Below are 22,362 nucleotides of genomic sequence, written 5' to 3' on the forward strand. Positions count from 1 at the left end.
AACCAACATAAGAAGCTGAGTGTTAACTTTTTTCCCCCTTTTCTCAAAACAGCTTTAATCTTGTGGAATAATGTATATGAGATCTGTCTCAAAAAACAAAACCCCACTGCACTATTGTACAAAGATTATAGTCAGAACAATGGAAGCTGGTTATTAGGGGGTTGGACTCGATGGTCTTATAGGCCCCTTCCAACCCTACTATTCAGTGATTCTATTACCAACTCTAAAAGGAAATGTTCATAGCGTATTTAGCAGTGATGACAAATGTGAAATACCCTGTGCCATATGAATTAATTTCCCCCTCTCAGCATTATGAAATTAGTATTTTTGTCTGGTGAGTTCTAACAAGTGTTATGGGAAATTCTACTTTAAAAAAAAACAACCCAGTATGAAACTGTACAAATGACCAGAATAAGGAAATACATTATAATTAATGATCCTGATCCTCAGCACATTACAGGGAAGCAAGTTCCACTGAAATCAATTGAGCTTAATTACATAAAATGTCTTAGCATAAGGTGTTGGAAAAGTATACTGAGCTGCATATTTGGGCATAAACTCACAGCCGAGGGTGTGTGTTTCTAAACTGGATTGCAGTATGTGGTGTGGAGCAGAGCCAGTAAGAGCAAAGTAGGAAGATAGGGCTGGCTTAATTTACAAATAACTAGAATGACATTATCAATCTTTCATGTGCTCTTCTGTTTAAGTCTTGAGGTGCATTGCTCCAGGACTAAATATGTGGCAATGTGGAAGGATGAGAACCTTCACGCCTCTAAGAAATTTCTTTCACACCAGACTTTGCCGCTGTTGCCCTCTTCAGTGCATGCAATGCAACTTGTACAGTTTATGACTTACATCTATAGCGTATAGTTTAGATCTGTCTTTACAGCACATATGGTATGAAAGTATATCAATTCAAATGCATCAAGGCATACCATAGGACACTTCAGGGTTGTTGCTTAAAAAAAATGGACAAACAGGCAAAGTTTGGCTGCCTGATGACAGAAAGCTCCCCACACCCCCAAGGCATATTTAAGCTAGAAATCTCAGCTACAAGATGCGTTAGAACTTTAATTATGAATGGCAAAAAGTTCTAATTAAATTTTAAGGAGACTGTTATGCCGAAAAGCCGCCGTTTCCCAAAAGTGGTGTGTCCGGCAGCTGCCAGCAACATGTAAAAAGGGTTTATCAGAACTTGGCTAGGTTCTTACACTTAATTTTACAAGATAAAGAAGATCAAACACCAAGAGTTTGTTTTGTAAACTGACAGGTTCATATCTCCTTGTACAGGCAGTGAAACTGAAATGTTTGGCTGCTCGGTTTAATATCAAAATAAAGTCTTGCACTTGGTCAGAAGTTGTACTTTCGTTGGCTCCTAACACTTCACAATCCAACAGCTGGCTGTTATCGATAGTGTCGCAGATAGATCAGCTTCTGTGGGTGGAATTTCTCTCTGCATAGTGGGCACTCAGCCTGTAAAATGTGGGGAGGGGGGTGGGCAGAGGGAGAGAAGTAAAGCAGGATGTTGAAGTGCACACTTCTAAAATATCTTGACTAGAGCGGTATTCAAATGGTCTCTTGAAATTCTCTACCCTATTTGGGGGCAGGGAAATTGGGGAGAGACCATTTCACTTAATTTTTCCAGGGAGAAGAGAAATTCTCTAGCAGTTTCTCAGGGGTGGGGCTCACTATTAGCAATAGCGGTTGCTAACAGCACATCCTTTTTGTAAGAGTAGCAGCAGGCTGGCCACCATTTTTCATCCTCCGCCCCTAGCATAATTCTGGGACATTGTCAGGGGAAAGTCACGGCTACCACAAAAAAGTGGTGGAAAATATTTGGAGAAACATCTGCGAACAAACCCCTTTCTCTAGAATAGTGAGGGGGGGAATCTCTTTCTCTCAGAAAAGTGTCTTGAGAAATTTCAGCTCTAATCTTAACTGATTAAGATTAGATTAAGATTATTCACCATTTTATAAACCTGTTTGCATGATGGAAATAAATACCAACTGTAGGCGTAACAGTATTTGTTCCACTTTTCAGTCATGATGATTCTCAAAGTAGTTCACAACGTCAGGCTTCTAGACAGATCATACTGCCCTCAAATAAGAGCCTCAAGAGAAGCATAGGAAACTGCCTTATCTTATCTTATTTTATTTATTTATTGCATTTATACCCCGCCTTTCTCCCTCTCGCAAGGAACTCAAGGCGGCTTACATTCTCCTCCTCCTCACCGTTGTATCCTCACAACAACAACCCTGTGAGGTGGGTTGGGCTGAGAGTCTGTGACTGGCCCAAAGTCACCCAGTGAGCGTCCATGGCCGAGTGGGGACTCGAACCCGGATCTCCCGGCTCCCAGTCCGTCACTCTCGCCACTACGCCACGCTGGCTCTTGAGTCGGACCATTGGCCCATCTAGCTCTGTACTGTCTACACTGACTGGCAATGGTTCTCATGGGTTTTGGACACCAACCTTTTCCCAACTCTGCTTGGAGATGCAGGGGGCTGAAGCTACGGCCTTCTGCATTTAAGGAATGAGCACCACCACTCAGCTACAGCCCTTTCCCCAGTGCCAAGAGCTCGTGATGGCGTGTAGAACTTGCTCAGGGCTGGAGCTAAATATTTATAGCCAGGCCTCTGTAGATGCTGCAGAAGTGCAGAAAGGCTGCACAGTGTGTTACTGGCCAGAGTTTGTTTGTTTGTTTATTTATTTCATTTCTATACCGCCCAATAGCCAAAGCTCTCTGGGTGGTTCACAAAAATTAAAACCAAACACACAATAAAACAATTTAAAATATACAGAACATTAAAACCACAATATAACAATACAACCACAATAAAACCTAGCAGCAGTGCAGGAGTTTAAAATACAAATTTAAAACAGCAAAGCTAAAAGTTTAGAAAGCTAAAATGCTAAAATGCCTGGGAAAATAAAAAGGTCTTCACCTGGTGCTGAAAGGAATACAATGTAGGTGCCAGGCAAACCTCACCAGGGAGCTCGTTCCAGAGCCGGGGTGCCACAGGAGAAAAGGCCCTCCTCCTAGTAGCCACCCGCCTCACTTCCTTTGGCAGGGGCTCACGGAGAAAGGCCGCTGACGATGATCTTAAGGTCCGGGCAGGCCCATATGGGAGGAGGCGATCCTTCAGATAACCTGGCCCCAAGCCGTTAAGGGCTTTGAATGTTCAGTACTATACGTGGCTCTGTGCTCACCTTTGTGTTGCACCACTCAGTGACGCATTCCCAGCAGAAGAGGTGCCCACAAGGTGTGGCCGTGGCACGCCGGCGTTCTTCTAAGCACAGAGTGCAGCAAGAGCTGCGGCTAAGGAGTCTCTCCTCAGGCTGGGTTCTGCAGGAAATCAGATTGGGCACCATTACTCTCCCCCTTCAGATTATCCCCAAGGGAGAAAATGCTTCTGTGGTCAAGGTCCTAGTACAAAACGTGAGAGGAAGCTAAAATGCTACATCCAAGCATGTCTGGTGATATCAGAATTCACACACATTAAGTATGTTTCTAGGCCTCACAGCTGGGGGGGGGGGGGAATCTAAAGTTATGGGGAAAGGGCTACATGCTCAGAAGCTATCCAACCAAAGTTATCAGTTATGGGTTAGGGAAGGCGTTCCTGGTTTCTCTGTTCTCTGCTTTCCTTATGGGCCTAAAAAGTGCTCTGGATATCTTCTGATCCTTTTCTAACTGCACATGTGAGAAGCCCAAATTCTGCAATCACACTATTTAAATCAGACTAAGTGCAAACTAAATAGGCTACAAAATAGTAATTCCAGGGCACAGTTTTTGCCAGTCTTAACCATTTAATACTGCATAGCTACTGGTGATGAATAATTATCTGTGCTTCAAGTAGTGGTGAAGATACCACTGCACTTATCAACTGTTCCCCCACTTTGGTAAGTAATACACAGCTCTAGCCGTATCCAGTTCCGCACCACCCCTTCCCTTCAAAATGCCACAAATACCCTACGTCTGATAGGACAGGTTACGGTGTAGCTTCCATTCTTGTCTTGCCCTCTGCCTCTGTTGGAAACTGTATGCGTGGATGCCGACCATCAACACCAGATGCAGCACTGAAATGATCCCAAGAAGCCTGTAACTTGATCGAACGCTCTGATCATCTCCGGCCAATCCTGCAGACCGTAGCTGGATGTGGGAAAAACCAAAGAGCACTCTGGATGAACAGTGAACATTGAAGGAGTGTAGAAACCTAGAGAACTACAGCACATTTTTCTTCAAAATATATCCCAAGTACAGATTTTGTTTGTATCTTGGGACAGTAACCTGGTTTAAGGTGCTTGATGTGAGAGGATGTGCCTTTTGAACCCTGAGCTGCATAGAGAACAGAGGGCCACGTTGCAGTTTGAGACACCAGCCTTCATCTATCTTTATGGACACAAGGGGCATATCACAGATGCAATGAAACTTAGTAATTTGCAACCCTGAGGGCAGAACTGTCGTATTATTCTTTCTAAGCTGCTCTGGGAATCTATTTCGGCTGAAGAGCAGGGTAAAAGTGCTTCCGACTCCTGATTGCCCATAAGGAGGTAATCCGTGCAAAGAAATAAGATGGCACCATAAAGACTGAGGTAGAATCATAGGGGCCTATAAGGGTTGGAAGGGGCCTATAAGACCATCGAGTCCCAACCCCCTGCTCAATGCAGGAATCCAAGTCAAAGCATCCCTGACAGATGGCTGTCCAGCTTCATCTTGAATGCCTCCAGTGTGCGAGAGTCCACTACCTCCCTAGGTAATTCGTTCCATTGTCGTATTGCTCTAACAGGACGTTTTGCCTGATGTTCAGCCGGAATCTGGCTTCCCGTCACTTGGGCCCATGATTCCATGTCCGGCACTCTGGGATGATCGAGAAGAGATCCTGGCCTTCCTCTCTGCGACAGCCTTTCAAGTACTTGAAGAGTGCTATCCTATCTCCCCTCAGTCTTCTCTTCTCCAGGCTAAACATGCCCAGTTCTTTCAGTCTGTCCTCATAGGGCTTTGTTTCCAGTCCCCTGATCATCTTCGCTGCCCTCCTCTGACCCCTCTCCAGTTTGTCTGCATCCTTCTTAAAGTGTGGTGCCCAGAACTGGACACAGCACTGGTTCACCAGTCTGCATTATACTCCTGCTGTACAGCTGGCAGGAATGGTGTTAACACTTTTTCTATCTCTATGGAGAGCCAGGAGACAAGTGGCACAGAGATATAAAGACTACAGTAGCAATTAAATTGTCTGGCAACAGAACTTCATTCCTTTTGAGGCCATTTTTTTCCCCTTGCAGGAGAAATGGGAGCTAGCCAAGAAAACTATGAAAACATCCAAGGTTTTTCACATACTGCATACAGAACAAGAGTGCCACCAAATACTTCCCACTTACATATGTGATTCCTGCCATCCTTTTAGACAGATGGTAGAAGATGCCATTCATATAGAAGATGGCCAAGTGCAACCTACGAAGGAGCGGGATGCTTTGCTTGAGGATGTAGACGGCCTGACCGAGCATTTTCCTCTGTTGCTCTGTCAATCTGCCAAGCCACCTCTGCAACCAACTCCGCAATAAAGTCCCGCCCCGCAATCTACCCAAGTGGCTGTTTTGCAAAGCCCTTGTCCCATCACGTTCGGTCTCAAGTTCATGTTCCAGGTGTACTAATCCTTTGTCTAACATATAAGGCCACACAGTGTGCAAAGAAATCAGGACAGCCCGTCGAAGTACTGAAGGAACTCTTTTCGCTGATGGGTCCACTTGGATAATATTGACATATTCTTCGCCGAGAGTTTGGTAACCTAAAGAAAAAAAGAAAAGCAACAGTTGGAATTTGATAAAATAACTGAAATTATGAAGTTAAGATGGCAGCATATTTACTAAGAGCACCAAGCACAGTCCAATTTAGGAGAAAATTACCTGAAAGGGTAGTGAGCGTGAAATATGCAATATCAGCAAGCAGTTCAATTTCCTTCTGCCATTCCAGCCATGTTTTAGCACCTAAAGAACCACAGCAAGTGACAGAATTAGAGAACAAGTTAATTGAGATGGGCAGCCCCCTCCACAATAATTGCTTAACTTCTTCAGTAGGAGTTTAAAGAGAAATCTAGAATCATGTTTACATTTATAATTCATAAATACAAAAATGAACCCTTATGAAAGTTACAAATTAAGAATGGACATTTAAGGCAGAATCCAATGGGCATGTGGCCAGCCCCACTACTTCTGGACCGCAAGCGGCACCTACCGCTTACGGAGTGGTGATTTAGTGCTTCCAGAGACAAGCCAAAATGAGTGGAAATGCTTGCCTCCGGACGGGGGAGGTTGGCGGAGCTTGCATTAAGGGTGCTAAATTTCATTCTGCAAACGGTAGGGCTGGCCACAAGTGGACCAGAATCGGTGGCCAGCTCCACTAGTGGATGGGCAGCACCAGATTCTGCCCTTATAAAGCCATCAGTGCCTTGCACACAAATAGTGTTTAGTGATGAAGTTAGCAAGTTGTTTGTATATTGTATAGCTGGGTATTCTTTAATGTTATTGCTTAATAAGAGAGAATACAACTACCCTTTAGAAGACTTCTCATTGGGTCCATACATGTCAGAAACAGAAACCACTTCTTTGTTAAACAGGAAGTATTCTAGGGTTTGACATTTTATAATTATAGGGTTTGACATCTTATAATTCCAGCAGACTTCCTCATGAAGGCTCCTCCTCCCTTAACTGTCACTACCAGCAGCCATTCCAGCAGGCTGTACTGAGGGAGATGAGAGGGAGAGCAGGGCCATTCTACCAGCCCTGGTAAAAGAATTACTCCCCTCCCCTCCCCTCCCCACCCTTCCCATTCCTTTTATCTTTGTGTTTTTTTAGGTTGTAAGCCTGCAGGCAGGGACTGTCTTGTTTCACTGATATGTAAGCTGCTCTAGGAGCGGCATAAAAATATTTCAAATAAATATATATTTTTTTAAAAATGGAACAGACCTTATCCTTTGTCAAGATATTCCTGACCCTAATGGAGTTGGAGATCACTGTAGTATTTTAATATGTTGTTTCTGATACTACTGTCTTCTTTTATTATACAAAATAATAATTACTGTCTTTTATCATGTTATGTATAGTGTCTTGTTTCTCTTTTCTATATTCACTACTTGGAGTTCCTCCAAGTAGAAGAAAAGCAGAACAAAAGTTTCTAAAAATAAAAACACGGAAAGAAACCTCACTTGTGCCATATACATGAAATGCTTTGAACATTCAAAGGCTCTATATAAAAACATTTGGAGTGGGTGTTACCAGGGAAAACAGAAAGTGACCAAGGGAGGGACCATAGTTCAGGGGCACAGCCCCTGTCTTGTATGCAGAAGATCCTAGGTTGAAACCCCAGAATCTGGGATTATTCTTTGTTTTATTTTTTAAGGATCACATAACAGTTGATGGGAAAGACTAGAGAGCTGTTGCCAGTCAGAAGTAGGCAATAGTCTGGCTAGTTAAACAAATGATCAGGCCTGCTTTAAGACAGCTTCCTGTTTCCCTGCAATGCTGCCCTTACCTCCTACCCCCTTAAAATCCTGAGGAATTATCAATAGGTCACTGGCAGAGCATATGCTTTGCCTGCAAAGGCCATATCTTTAATCTCTGGCATCTTCAGTTAAAAAGGAGCAGGTAACAGATAATGGAGGTGGAAGGAAAACCTCTTTAAGGGCACAATCCTATGCAAGTGTAGACAGAAAAAGTCCTACAACCCAGCCAGCATGGGACTTTTTTTTTTTGTCTAAACATGCATAGGATTGTGCCCTAAGAGACCCTGCAGAGCTGCTTCCAGTCAGAGTAGACCAGGAGCTGGCAGAAGATAGACTGTGTTGAATGGGTAAATCTTTAGTGATTTGCAGTAGATCAGGAAGGGTCTTCAACTCCCTGCGACAAGCCTGCTCAGGATGAAGCCCCATTGACTTCAACGGGGCTTGCTCCCCAGGTATTGTGTGTAGGATTGCGGCCTTCTTTGGGTAGCATGTTAGTCCTACATGGAGCAGACCCATTGAAACGAATGGGACTTACGCTAGTCAACAGCTGGGATGTTTAGGCCTAAATTAGACTGTTAAGAATTCCTAGTCTGCAGTGACTCAAATGAAGGCTTGTAATTGTGCATGCAGGTCACCCCACAGACATAGAGCCACCATTTGTACCTGCCACCGACTGGTGGATCTTGGGGTTCTAGGAAAAAAAGGACAAAATAGACCCCACACGCCTGATGTCTGCTCTTCGCTAGAGTAGACAATACTAGGCTAGATAGTCTGGCCTGAAATATGTACTTATTTATTACATTTCTATACCTCCCAACTGCTGAAGCTCTCCGGGTGGTTTGCAAATGAAGCACCTTCTTAAGTATCTAAAGAGCAATCCGACGCACGTTTAGACAGAAAGAAGCCCTACAACTTCTTTGTTGTGGTTGCATTGTTATATTGTGGTTTTAATGTTCTATATATTTTAAATTGTTTTATTGTGTGTTGTTCGGTTTTAATTTTTGTGAAGCGCCCAGAGAGCTTCGGCTATTGGGCGGTACAGAAATGAAATGAAATGAATGAATAAATAAATAAATACAACTCCCAGCATATGCTAGCTGGGGAATGCTGGGGGTTGCAGGGCTTTTTTTCTGGCTAAACATGCGTAGGATCGCGCCCGACACCGCGGTTAAGCTGAACTCAGTTGTCGCCGCGGTAAGCCTGGCGCGCCCTTCGTTGTCTCGGGATGCAGGCAAGGAGCAGAGAGGCTGGCCGGAGGGACGGGCCGTGTCCCCTCTTTTGCAGAGGGCTGTCCTCTCCTTGAGGGTGTCCTCTGTTGGAAGGACTGTCCTGTCCAGGTCTGGAGTAAAGATGCGCTGCTGCCCGTGCGCAGGCAGCACCTGGACAGCAGCCGTGGAGAGGCGCTTGCCACCTTTGCAGGCAAATCAACCCATGCAAGTCCATGCAAGTTGTGGCCATGCGGGCGGGGTGCCCATGCGCGGCCCCCCCAGCCGGGGGCCGGGACGGGGAAGGCCCCTCTCACCTGCCAGCCCTCCCAGGGCGGCCCCGGCTCCGCTCCTCAGCGCCGCCCGGTACAGCTCGTCCCTCTGGGCGGACCGCACGAGGCGCGCGGGCCCGGCGTCCATCGCGAGGCGCCCTGCGCGGGCGCCGTCCGCCCTCAGCCGCCTTCCGCGGCGCGGGCGGCGCGCGTCATCAGGGCGCCGGGCGGGGAGCGGCGCGCGCAGGGCCACGAGGAGGGCGGGGGGGCGCGCCGCGCTCCTCCAGCGCGCCCCTGCGGCGAGCCCGCTCGGGAGGAAGCCCCGTTGTGGCCCTGCGTGGAGCAGGCGCGGCGCGGCGCGGCGCTGCCCGGCTCCCGGGCGTTTCCGCGGGCCTGCTCCGCGCAGGACTAACGGCGGATCCCGCCCTCGCCCTCGCCCTCGCCCGGAACCCCCGAGGCTTCGCCGCGCGGAAGTTAAAGCCGCAGCCCCGAACGGGCCCCCGCGGAGGAACCCCTCGGTTGTTGTTAATACCAGTGCTACTGATGTTAATAACTGTGGATATCGATGTTAATTGGTAATGTCTTAACATTAACCATTAACATTAACCTCTTAGTATTAATCATTAACATGTCTTAACATTAATAATTATTGACATTAATGCCACAGTGTCAATTATTGACATTAATGTCTTAATATTAATGGACATTAATGTCTTAATATTAATAATTATTGACATTAATGCCACAATGTCAATTATTGATATTAATATATTAACTATTGATATTAATATCTTAATAATTATTGATATTAATGTTAACTATTAATGTCTTAATATTAATCATTAACATTAACATCTTAATATTAATCATTGACATTAATGTCTTAATATTAATAATTATTGACATTAATGCCACAATATTAATTATTGATATTAATATATTAACTATTGATATTAATATCTTAATAATTATTGATATTAATGTTAACTATTAATATCTTAATATTAATCATTAACATTAACATCTTAATATTAATCATTATTGACATCAATGTCTTAATATTAATAATTATTGATATTAATGTCTTAATATTAATTATTGACATTAATGTCTTAATATTAATAATTATTGACATTAATGTCTTAATATTAATTATTGATATTCATATATTATTAACTATTGATATTAATGTCTTAATATTAACTATTGATATTAATGTCAATATTGATATTAATGTCACAATATTAATTATTGACATTAATGTCTTAATATTAATAATTATTGACATTAATGTCTTAATATTAATAATTATTGACATTAATGTCTTAATATTAATAATTATTGACATTAATGCCACAATATTAATTATTGATATTAATATATTATTAACTATTGATATTAATGTCTTAATATTAACTATTGATATTCATATATTATTAACTATTGATATTAATGTCATAATATTAACTATTGATATTAATGTCAATATTTATTGACATTAATGTCTTAATATTAATAATTATTGACATTAATGCCACAATATTAATTATTGATATTAATATATTATTAACTATTGATATTAATGTCTTAATATTAACTATTGATATTAATGTCTTAATATTAATTGATATTAATATATTAATAATAATAATTACATGTCCATACCACCCCATCGCCAAAGCTCCGTGGCCCGTTTACAGAGACTGAGACATCCAAGGTACCAAGTCGCCAGGGGACGTGGCAGGCCGAAGGAAGGGGCGCGCGGACGATATCCCGGTGGCGACGGGCCCGGCCCTGGGGGAGCCGGGGGTGGCGACGGCCGACGGGAAGCTCCGGCGTGGGCTGGTCCATGAGGTCGCGAAGAATAAGCAGCAAAGCAACGTTTAAAAGCCATTTACCAAAAACACGCCTGTAGGTCTTACTTACTTGTTTATTTATTTTTATTTATTTATTTCACTTCTATACCGCCCAATAGCCGAAGCTCTCTGGGCGGTTCACAAAAACTAAAACCGAACAGCACGCAACAAAACCATTTAAAATATACGGAACAATAAAACCACGATTGTTCTACTTCTGTGTAAGCCCCGCGCAGGGTTGCGCTATCAGGGAGGGAGGCCAGTTTGGTTTTCAAACCGGAATTGCCGGTAAGACCCGCGACTCCGCCCGCAGCGCGAGTTTGCATCTGGTGCACAGAAAACGAGGCTCTCCCGCGGCGCGCGTCTGCTCGGAAGCGAGTCCCACTGCGTTCCGCGGGACTGCTGACTCCCAGCGGGCCAAGCGCGCCCCTGCGTACGCCAGGATGCCTCTGCCGGCGCAATCCTGCACCCGCCTCCGCGGGTCCAATGGCTCAACGGCTGCGAGGAGACATGCATAGGATTGCAGTATCCGCGGAGCAGGGCTTAGGGTGCAATCCTATGCATGTTTGGCCAGAAGAAAAAAAAAAAAAGCCCTACAATTCCCAGCATGCCCCAGCCAGTCTGAGCATGCATAGGGGTGCGGTCGTGACTAACTCAAGCCCCATCCATTTCAGTGGGTCTACTCTCATGTCGGATTTCACCCTATCGCTTGCATGCGTGGCCGCCTTGAGAAGTCTGTGCAAGATGGATCCCGCCTGCTGCTGCTTCGGTGACTTGCCCCCCCCACCATCCCCCCCTGCTGCTGCTTCGGTGACTTGCCCCCCCCCGCCGGTCGCCATGGCAGCGCGCCCTCCCATCGTGCTCGCCCCCAAACCGTTGCTAGAGCAACTCGACTTGAGACGCGCCGGGCCATCCCCGTGTTAATTGTTCACAGTTGCGCTTGTATCCCCCCGCATCCGAAAAGCTGCAGGACGGGTAAAAGCCGTACCTAGGGAGGGCTGCCATCCGATACCTATTTACCTGCGAGTAAACCCTGTTGCATTCGACGGTGCTTCCTTGTGCGTAGACATGTGTAGGCTTGCACTATGTAAAGTACTAAAGCGGGCTGGCCTCCTTCGCTCTCCTTGCTGAGAGGAGCTCCACCTGCTGAATTTCTGCCTGAGAGGATGATAGCTTGCCTCATAGGGTGGCCAGGTGCCCTGTATTACAGAGGACAGCTCTCTGTTGACAGGCGAAGGCCAGTTTGAAGATAAAGAACCACCCACAGGTAGCACCTTGACCACAGGCTGAGCACGAGGCAGACAGGTTACCTGGTCGGTCTGACCTGCCATGGTGAGATGTATTGTATTTCTATTTAAAAGATAGTTATTATTTCTAAATTTGCATCTCTACATATATGTTGCCATATGCACCTATTATGGGAATTGGTGTCTTCCTTTGTCATCTTTTTGGGTTATGCATTTCCTCTTCTTTGGCAACGCAGAAGTGGCCACCCTAGCTCCAAACCTTGGCATCGGTTTATTTTTCACGTGTTTAGAAAATACCCTGTGATGCACCCAGATTACCTTTGTTACTGGGTAGATTAAAAATACGATAAATCAAAATGTTTTCGGTTAAAATACTCAGGGTGGAAATACATACATTCCTCTTCTTCGGCAACGCAGAAGTGGCCACCCTAGCTCCAAACCTTGGCATCGGTTTATTTTTCACGTGTTTAGAAAATACCCTGTGATGCACCCAGATTACCTTTGTTACTGGGTAGATTAAAAATACGATAAATCAAAATGTTTTCGGTTAAAATACTCAGGGTGGAAATACATACATTCCTCTTCTTCGGCAACGCAGAAGTGGCCACCCTAGCTCCAAACCTTGGCATCGGTTTATTTTTCACGTGTTTAGAAAATACCCTGTGATTCACCCAGATTACCTTTGTTACTGGGTAGATTAAAAATACGATAAATCAAAATGTTTTCGGTTAAAATACTCAGGGTGGAAATACATACATTCCTCTTCTTCGGCAACGCAGAAGTGGCCACCCTAGCTCCAAACCTTGGCATCGGTTTATTTTTCACGTGTTTAGAAAATACCCTGTGATTCACCCAGATTACCTTTGTTACTGGGTAGATTAAAAATACGATAAATCAAAATGTTTTCAGTTAAAATACTCAAGGTGGGAATACATACATTCCTCTCCTTTGGCAACGCTGAAGCGGCCACCCTAGCTCCAAATCTTGGCATCGGTTTATTTTTTAGCATGTTTAGAAAATGCCCTGTGACTCACCCAGATTACTTTTGTTACTGGGTGGATTAAAAATAAGATAAATAAAAATAAATGTTTTCAGTTAAAATACTCAAGGCGGAAATATATAATTTTTTAAAAAAACAAATAACGATGAAACTGTAACACAATACATCAGCAACAGCAGTTTAAAACCAACAAGTAACAATCAAATCAGCCATTCCCATCACTTTCTTGCCGCAGTGAATGATGCTTTGGCTATTGGGTTTTTGCCAGGGAGATTCGAGTTCAGCTCCAGATCTTGGTATGGGTTTTGCGCATGGAAGACCACAATTCTGTGTTCGCTCATAAGCGCCAGTGTTTCATAAATCAGGACATTCTTGTGTAACAACCCAACAGTAAAATCCTATCACCCACTTTTAGGCAATAACTTTATTAGGACCAAATAAATATACACAACATTGTGGGGAAGCTTTTGAGATCACCAGATCTCTTTATCAGGCAAGCTGTGTCAGAGTCTTGAGTGGAGGGAGGCTTAAATGGATTAGGCCAGGGATGGGAGCCTCTGGTCCACCAGGCCACCCCATCTGGCCTGTGGAAGCTGCGGGTGAGGCCCCTCTGAAAATGGAGCAGGAGAGTTGTTAGCGTAGTTCCTCCCTTAATTTCCTGGATCAGGGAAGAAGAGTGTGGGAATCACTCCATGACGTCATCCAGCCTTGGAGGCAATCTGGTATTTGGGGTTAATCCAGTTCCTCCTCTGAATTAGGGTCTACTAGGTGTCATGGAAGTTTCAGGTTACACCTAGGACTGTTGCGACACACACATTTGTAATGGCCAATTTCCCTGGTTTTTTTTTAAAGTATAAACTCCAGTTTTTACTCAGATTTGTCTCCAACCATAGATGAGACGTTTTCTTTGACAGGCAGAGAACAAAAGGAAAGCATATCAGTTTTTATATTGTCAAAGCTGGAGATTAATTTTGGGTCGTGCGCTCGGTCAATAAAAAGTCAATAGAAGCCAAATTGGGTAATGTTCTCTAATGGTTGGAGGGGAGAAACCCGCAAAGAGTAAAGTCTCATCTTCAGGAGGTAATGGTCTTCCTCCAGTTGTAGAATCCCACTCCTGAGTGGCTAAATTAGGTATTTTCCCAAATGACACACACAACAAAGTAAGCTGTGCTGATCTATAAGAGGAAAAAAAAAATCCAATCAAGCAATCCTTGACCACAGTTTTGTGCATACATGGCTGGTCCTAATATAAGTATTGACTGAACCTGGATTTTGGAATTTTTCTTATGGACCAAGCATAGCTTACTCTGTTTATCAGTAAAATTCGACATCCGTCTGGAACCTTGGTGGAACCATTTGTCGTTAAGTATGACTCATTGTTGAAAGGTAAAGAGATGGCACGATGATTGCATGACAGTGCCGTAATCTGCAAATCACCAGGTTCCTGACAAATTACCCTTCTAACTCACACCTTAATCTTTGGTTTACTTATACCACTGGGACTTGAATTGCTGCGTTCTGCTAGATGGAGTCCACTAAATCAAGCTGTCTGTGATTCATTGGTCTCTCCAGGGAAACGTTTTTTAAACAGAACAGCCTGTCTGGCCTCATTTTTGACGTCAGTACAACTGCAAGCACCAAGCGATGCATTAGTTTCCCAAGTGGAAGACACTTAAAAACACAATTTTTTCCCCATCCGGTGGGAAAAAATAGCCACAAATCTCACTTAGGTTGATAGAAAGCTGATCTAATGCTGTTCACCTTGCAAGCTGGTGAAGCATGTTTTGTACATACATATATGTAGTAATTGCACTAGGGAATTTTAAGTTTGAGAGATACTGGGAAATTAGGTAAGAGCTGAAAATCAGGAAGTCCCAAGTTAAAATCGCTACTCTGTCAGTAGACAGGATCACTACCTCTCAGCTTCTCCACCTCCTATCTGCAAGATGAGGTGATATTGATCTATCTCACCGGTCACAGAAAAAGAGAAGGTACCCATGTGAGTCCAATAAAATGTCCAAAATCCCTGTAATATCCATATTAGTCCAATTCAGAGGTCACAAAATGTTGTGCAAATGTTCAAGTTCTTCAGCACGCTTCGTCAGGCAAAATGATAACTGTAGCAAAACAATTAAAAAAAAAAAAGTGGGGGGAGTGGCTGATGTCCAAGAGATGAAGTCTGTATCAAGTTATAGTCTTCATATGAAAAGTGGGAGCAGAATGGAGATACTCGAATTTGGCTCTACCAGGTACAGAGATGGCTTCAGGTTGCACTTCGGACTCTCCCAAGGGTTTCTGGGAAGAAGAAACAAACAAGTCATGGTTGACCCCCGACCCCATTTTTGAAAAGATACAATCCAGCCGTTGCTCAAAAACAGTCTCATGAAAACTACCTCACAGGGTTATTGTAAGGATAACTGATAATGTTTATGAAGCACTTTGGACACTCTTAATTTCTTCACAGAATAAATACATTAATATTACATTAATTCTTATTAATATTATTATTGACCTCCATCAACCTTACATGACACTTTGTGACATAAAATGTTCCCTGCCCCAAGGTGGTTAGAAAATCTAAATTTCAACAAAAGGGGAGACAGAATTCATTTCAGTTGAGGAGAGGGAGCAAGGATTTTAGAGTTTGGAGGAGGGGTTATTCATTCCTTTTTTTTTTGTTGGAAGGTAAAAGTACAATCCTAAACATTTTATGAACTCAAGACATTCTGTTAAAGTCCATGATATACACCAGGGCTGGGGAACCTCTTTCAGCCCATGGGCTCTGGGGGGCTGCATTCCAGAGATGGGCAGGGCCTAAGGCAGAAAGGGTGGGGGTCAGAAATGTTTTAGCTTAAAACCCTTAACTTCCAGTAACTGAGCATTAGGAGAGGTATTTCAACCTTTTAGAATGGAGAAAAAATTACAAAAGCTGGGAAACCAGCAAATCATTGGAGGTTAGGGGAATGGGGTGGGGCCAGGGGAAGGGGCATGGCTGTCTGGTGAATCTTAGAGGTTGAAAGGGGCTCCAGGAGGGCAGTATTGAGACCATGAGCTTGAGGTTCCCACCCCATTATACGTAAATGTCAATTGTTGTCAGAAAGGCAAAGTATATCTTCCTGGCCCTCAGGCGATCCCTCTCCTAAACCAGAAGTGGGAAGCCTGTTTCCCTCCAGATGTTGTTGGACTCCATCTCCCATCAGCCCTGGCCAACTTGGCCAGTTGTTAGAGTTAATGGGAGTCGGAGTCGAGCAAGTTCTGGAAGGTTCCCCACCCCGTTCTAAACTTTGACAGAACTCTCTGGTTTGGCATTCGGACTTAAGAGTAGACCCACTGGAATCCATTGGAAGATAGTCATGGCTAACATGTCCCGTTGATCTCAATGAGTCTACTCTTAAGCATGACTAAGTCTGGATCCCACTATATATGGCCAAAGGGGAGAAAGTGTGAGGTTTCTGCTTGTGCAATGAAACTACAGGTTGCTACAAGTTCTCTGCCAAGCCACAGGAGTAAAGGGGAAGCACCCTTTAAATGATGACTGTTATTGTGGATTCCGCAAGACAGCAGGATTCTTCTTGAGACAACTTGCATCATGTAGGTCGAGTGAAGCCCCACATGTACTCCAAGTTTCTCATGCTCATGAAAAGAAAACACATCCTTTTAAAAGTGTCTTCCCTGAAACAAAACTAGGTGGCGGACTTGCACCAAATAAGTACTAGAGCTCTTGGAAGTCGAACCATTGACTGTTTCCTTCTCTGAGAAGACATATGAACTTGAAGATCTATGTATCTTGCAATAAGTGCTTATTTTAAAGTTTTCACGCATTGAAGCGGAATCACTCCTTGCACTGCATATTAGGGATAGAATTCACTGATGGTATAAATCCGTTGAGAATAAATGAATGGTCCATTTAACTTTGGCATACAGATGTGGGCTTTGCACAACATTGACCAGCGGCCTAATTACCTCTTGAAGGTCTCTCTTTAGTGGCTCACAGTCAGCCCTCCATCTTCTTCTCCCCAAACAACAAAGTATGATAAGACAACAGAATATGAAGCATTTGATGGGAAACTTCCAGTAGAACCCAAAGCATAGTTACTCAGAAGTAAGTCCTATTGATGTCAGTGGGGCTTGCTCCCTAGTAAGTTGTTTCGTGTTGCAATCTTAAGAGCACAATCCTATGTATAGACAGAAAAACATTCCCTCAATTCCCAGCATTCCCCAGCCAGCATAGCTTGCTGGAGGGGTTCTGGGAATTGTGGGACTTCTGTCTGCCTAAATATGCCTAGGATTGTGCCCTAAATTGCTGGACTTTCATGCTCCACCCTCCCTGGCAGTTTTGATGGCTAGTTGTACTTGCTTGCCCAAAAACAAAAAAAATCCCCTCTGATGTGCTTTATTTTACAACTGTGTCTGGGCTGTTGTTTTAATCACCTTGATAGCTTGTTTATCTATGCAAGTAATTATAAAGTATTCTGGATTATAAGTAGATGCAATAATTAGTTTTTCTTTCTCTTCACAAATTTACCTCTGGTTTTATGAACTTTACAGCTAGATCCTAGACATATTTATTTGAAAGTATGTCCCCACTGAATTCAAAGGAGCTTAATTTCCAAGAAAATGTAGCCATTACATAAAATATTAAAGGCTTTGATTCTTATACACTCTACTCCAAGCTTTCTGAAATGTTGAGTTAATTTATAAGAAGAGCTATATTTGGGAGACATGCAGTTAGGTTGACTGGCTATTGGGTAGTATAGAAAATAAATAAAATAAATAAGGGAACTCGGAAGCAACTGCCTATCCAATGCAGGGTAGGAGCAGCGCGGAGCGGATGATCCTCTCTGCACTTCAGCTGCCCTGTATTCGCAGCTAGACAGCCAATTTCTGCTGTCTAGCTGCAGAAAGGCAGAGTGTGGGGGGGGACACTGGCACTTCCACCCTCCCCGCCCCAGCACGTCCCCAGGAATGCCCCATTTTCGCTGCTCCACGTTCCTTTTCCGAGTGCAGAGCATGGGGCCATTCCACGCTGCCTATGAGGCAGCGTGGGAGGGAGTAGAGGTCAGTTCTCAGGGAACTGACCTCGGAGTGTGGGCTGCAAGGTTGGTTCCCAGGAACCAACCTATCCTATGGCCATCTAGCCACTGACTAACAGCCATAGGATTGTGCCCTAATAAGACTCCTGCATCCTCACTGATTTACAGGAGAAAGAATTCCAGCAGGTGTAGCTTGTTAGGGAATAGTGGCTACCCCAATCTTGATTTAATTTACAACAGTTGTCCAAGATACTCTTTATGCTAGGATCTTTGAGCAGCACCAACATCTCTTAGGGGCAATCTGCTGTCTAGTCCTTAGCTGTGCCCAGTTAAGTTTGTAGCTTCAATTATAGTGAGAAACTTGTACAGCAGCTTAGTCAGAAACTTGCAGCTGTCTTTCTCCATTCACTTCTGAAGATGCTTTCAACAAGGTGTGTGTGTTTTAAAAAACTGTGGTCTCAAGGGCTAACTTCTAGGTAAACAGGTTTAGGACAGAGGGTGTTACTCAACCACAGGCTCCACAACTCCTGCAAGAATAAGTGAGTAATGCATCGTTGGCCCCATATATTACAGATGTTGAAACTGGGCCGGAGAAGCTGTGTTGCTTCTGAGCTGCAGCTTCATTTGGGACTGTAGCTCTTTGCTCCAAGAAGGATGTCTGACTTTGCCTTCCCTGTGTAAGGAAATAGCACCTCTGAGTTTAAACGGTTGATTTCTTCAGGATAAAGATGATTTAGCAAGTGGACAAAGTACACAACAGCAATTTGTTGTTGTTTGTTTGGTCAGTTGCTTCCGACTCTTCGTGACCTCACGGACCAGCCCACGCCAGAGCTTCCTGTCGGCCGTCGCCACCCCCAGCTCCCCCAAGGTCGAGCCCGTCACCTCCAGAATATTATCCATACACAACAGCAATAGGTAATGCATATTCTCTCAACATGGAAGGTTCTTCCCTCTGGGGATCTGATGTAGGACAGCAGTAATAGCGTAGTGATAAATGCTGAAGTGTATGAGCTCATCACAAGGCTGTGTATACACAGACACACCCCATGTGGCATAATAGCTAATGTATTACGATCAGCATGACTGCGATCTTGTGCATATTACCTAGAAGTAAGCTCCATTGAACTCGGGGCCAAAGTACATGCTATGTTTAACACAGAGCATGCTGTTTATCTTAGTGTAAGTGTGTGGGGGCTTGATTCGGATCAGGAACACCATGTGCAGTAGAGGAGGTTTAAACCACCCACCGAATCACTCCTCTCCCCCCCCCCCCCGGCAAATTCATCCCACCACCATAGGGACTAAAAAGGGAAAAAAACCACCCTCCACTGGTGTCATCCTTCTTTGAAAATGGCAACCTATTTTAATAGCCTTGTTGTTGTTGTTCAGTTGTTCAGTCGTGTCCGATTCTTTGTGACCCCATGGACCATAGCACGCCAGGCCTTCCTGTCCTGCGCTGTCTCCCGGAGCGTGCTCAAGTCCATATTCATTGCATCGGTGATGCTATCTAGCCATCTCATCCTCTGCCGTAGCCTAGTGGGGCCTTAAATGAGGGATGCTGCTGCAATCCAGCAAGTTCAGTGTCTGAAGGGGATATTCAGTGGTAATACCAGGAGGGAAATAACTGCTTTGTGATTCAGTGGAAAGTACTTTTCCTTCAAGTAACCACAGGGATCTGGCAATAGCTGGACAATATTAGTGAACCTCCCCCCCCGCCCCACCCCGCCCTGCCTTCTACCACTTGCATTCCAGGTGAAACTCTTGATCCAAACAAATACATTTTAATATTGTTGAAGGATGCGATGGACTTGAACCCTACTGGTTCCAATTTTGCCAGTTGCAAATAGGATGGAGAATTTCCAGAGGCCATTTTCACTGAGCCCCAGGATATTGTAGTTCTGCTGATGTGAACGTTGATCTCATATCCACTTTGCGGTTCTGTCCACCTTACTTTTATGCTAGAAGGGAGACAAATTGCAGGCTGAACATGTAACCTACTGTTGCACAAGCTAACCAGTTGTCTAAGAATTGGGGTATGCATCCAAGCCCACGTCTTTTGAAAGCAATGGGTAGCTTCTGTATTTGGAAGCATGTCTGTTTTATGCCAACAGTTCCTAAAAGCGAGAATACTCTGAATGCCATGGAGGTATTAGAGGATATCCATGGCCATGCAGAGGAAAACTCCTCAGAAAGAAGGGTCATCCACACCTTAAGTATCCAGACCCTGCATTCTGAGTTAGTTCATGATTCTCATACATTGTCTTCCCAGGGTTGCTTAGCCTGGGGTTTCTATAGTCAGTACAGCTGGCACCTCTCCTCATAAAGAGCATTAAGTCATCCGTATTCCATTCTAAATAGTGGGGGTGCACCAATTCTAGACAGATTTAAGCTCGGCTGGCTCCTTAGCAAAGTGCCATCCAGTGGGCCGGGGCCTTCTGCTTGTGATGTGTAAGTAGCCATCCTCATCCCATATCTGCCCCAGATGTTCAGTAATCTTCCAGAGCAGAAGTGGGGATGTTGTTGGACTCCAGTGCCTATCACACCCAGCCAGCATGGCCATGGTCAGAAATCATGGGAGTTGTAGTTCTAGAGGGCCACAAATTGTCACTGTTCTAGGGCATTGCTGAAAGCAAAAACGGTGGCTGCTGAGAGCCAATAAGAGTGGGCCATATTTTTAAAACAAGACGGGCATCAGTGGTACAGGGCAGTTATCACTGGTGGGCTTTGCTGGGTTGTTAGGACCCAGAGAGTTGCCCAAGGATGCTAGGTGCTAGCCCTGCATCTATTATTATTATTATTATTATTATTATTATTATTATTATTAACTTTGCATTTGTCCCTTTTGATCAGCTTTCTGAACCTGGTGACCTCCATCCATGTTGGACTGCAATTCCCATCATTCCCTGGGAATCATGGGAGTTGCAGACCAACACATCTGGAGGGCACCAGATTGGGGACGGCTGCTTTTGATTTTGGCTTATAGAGGTCTTGCTTATGATGTGAGTGGCAGGGGAGGGCAGAGATCCAGAGTTCAAGAAGACACCAGGGAAATGTAATCTTGACTTCTTAGGCATGTTCAAAAACAGGCATTGGAAGAAGCCAGGAAATTCCTTTCTGTGCTTGGCAGGGAAAGTCGAGGCATAACTCTTGGGTCACTTTTGCAATATATTTGGTTGTAAGCAACTTCTCTCTTTAATTGGACACCTTCTGTTGCCCTTTCTCAGGCGAGAGCTTCCTGGCTGTTCCTGGCAAAATCAAGTAGCTCCTGTGTTCTGTATTGGAGGCAAGATGATTTATGGCTTCAGTGTATATGATGCTGAAGGTGCTGCTTGTTCAGGGCAGAGCTGTAATTTGCAAAGAGGTTTTGGGGATCCTTAGCAGTGAGAAGGAATCTGATTAACAAGCAATTTATTTGTTGCTGCCCCTGGAACTGGGGATATCTCGCACCCTGCCTGCCTGCCTGCCTGCCTGCCTGCCTTCCTTCCTTCCTTCCTTCCTTCCAGGCAATGAATCAAGTCATGGCACTGGGAGGCATGCATTACTGTTCTGCCAACAGGCTCTAGCTTTAGGCATAACCAAATTGTCTGGTCACTGACGATGGCCACGAATGGACAGATGAGTGTATCTGAAATGTGAATCACATTTCCCCTGCCCAAGAAAAGTTTCCACATCACTTTTGCTTGGGTGCAGGATGTCTGCGAGAGAGCTGATTTAGCAGCAGTCAGATTTGTCTGTGTCCATGATTTTGATATATACACATTTCTTGCTTATTTTCAGAACTGGAGGTGTTCGAGCTCTCTCTCTCTCTCTCTCTCTCTCTCTCTCCCTCTCTCTCTCAAAAACTGCTTACCAGCATCTTTTTTCACAGTCTTATTGTACATTGTACGAACAATTTCACGGGCAGATGACATAACTGCATATCCAGTAGCTATTGTGGATATTGTATTAGATGTCCAGGCAAAATGAACTGCGATCCACTCGGTGAATTATGTAGGTGGAGAATATTTTCATGATCAAATATTGCTAATGTAAATGTGGAAATCAAACCTCCCCCCCCCCCTTTTGCTCTATTTTCAAAATAGTTTTTTGGGGGAAGACTGGGTTCCTGTCTCTAGGACTACCAAAGTCAAGTCCTAGAACTGGAAATCCTTTAACTGGAGACACTGGGGATTAAAACTGGGACTTCCTACATCAGGGGTGAGGAACCTGTGGCCCTGCAGATGTTGTTGGACTCCAAGTCCCATCACCCTGACCA

The 22,362-nt window shown here is 44.3% G+C and overlaps 1 protein-coding gene across 1 annotated transcript; it reads right to left on the reverse strand.

Moving 5' to 3' along the window:
* Positions 1 to 1,051: 1,051 nt before the first annotated feature.
* PEX10 (peroxisomal biogenesis factor 10) lies at positions 1,052 to 9,161 on the reverse strand. Its single transcript, XM_084821658.1, has 6 exons — positions 9,017 to 9,161; positions 5,900 to 5,980; positions 5,375 to 5,781; positions 3,973 to 4,148; positions 3,209 to 3,344; positions 1,052 to 1,473 (listed from the first exon to the last, which is right to left on the reverse strand). The coding sequence occupies exons 1-6, from the start codon at positions 9,117 to 9,119 to the stop codon at positions 1,405 to 1,407; spliced, it is 972 nt and encodes a 323-aa protein (XP_084677784.1). The 5' UTR covers positions 9,120 to 9,161; the 3' UTR covers positions 1,052 to 1,404.
* Between the last annotated feature and the right edge of the window lie 13,201 nt (positions 9,162 to 22,362).

This window comes from Heloderma suspectum, chromosome 15 (assembly GCF_057233095.1).
Source record: "Heloderma suspectum isolate Gila_16-S chromosome 15, 16-S_ref, whole genome shotgun sequence".
NCBI lineage: Eukaryota > Metazoa > Chordata > Lepidosauria > Squamata > Helodermatidae > Heloderma > Heloderma suspectum.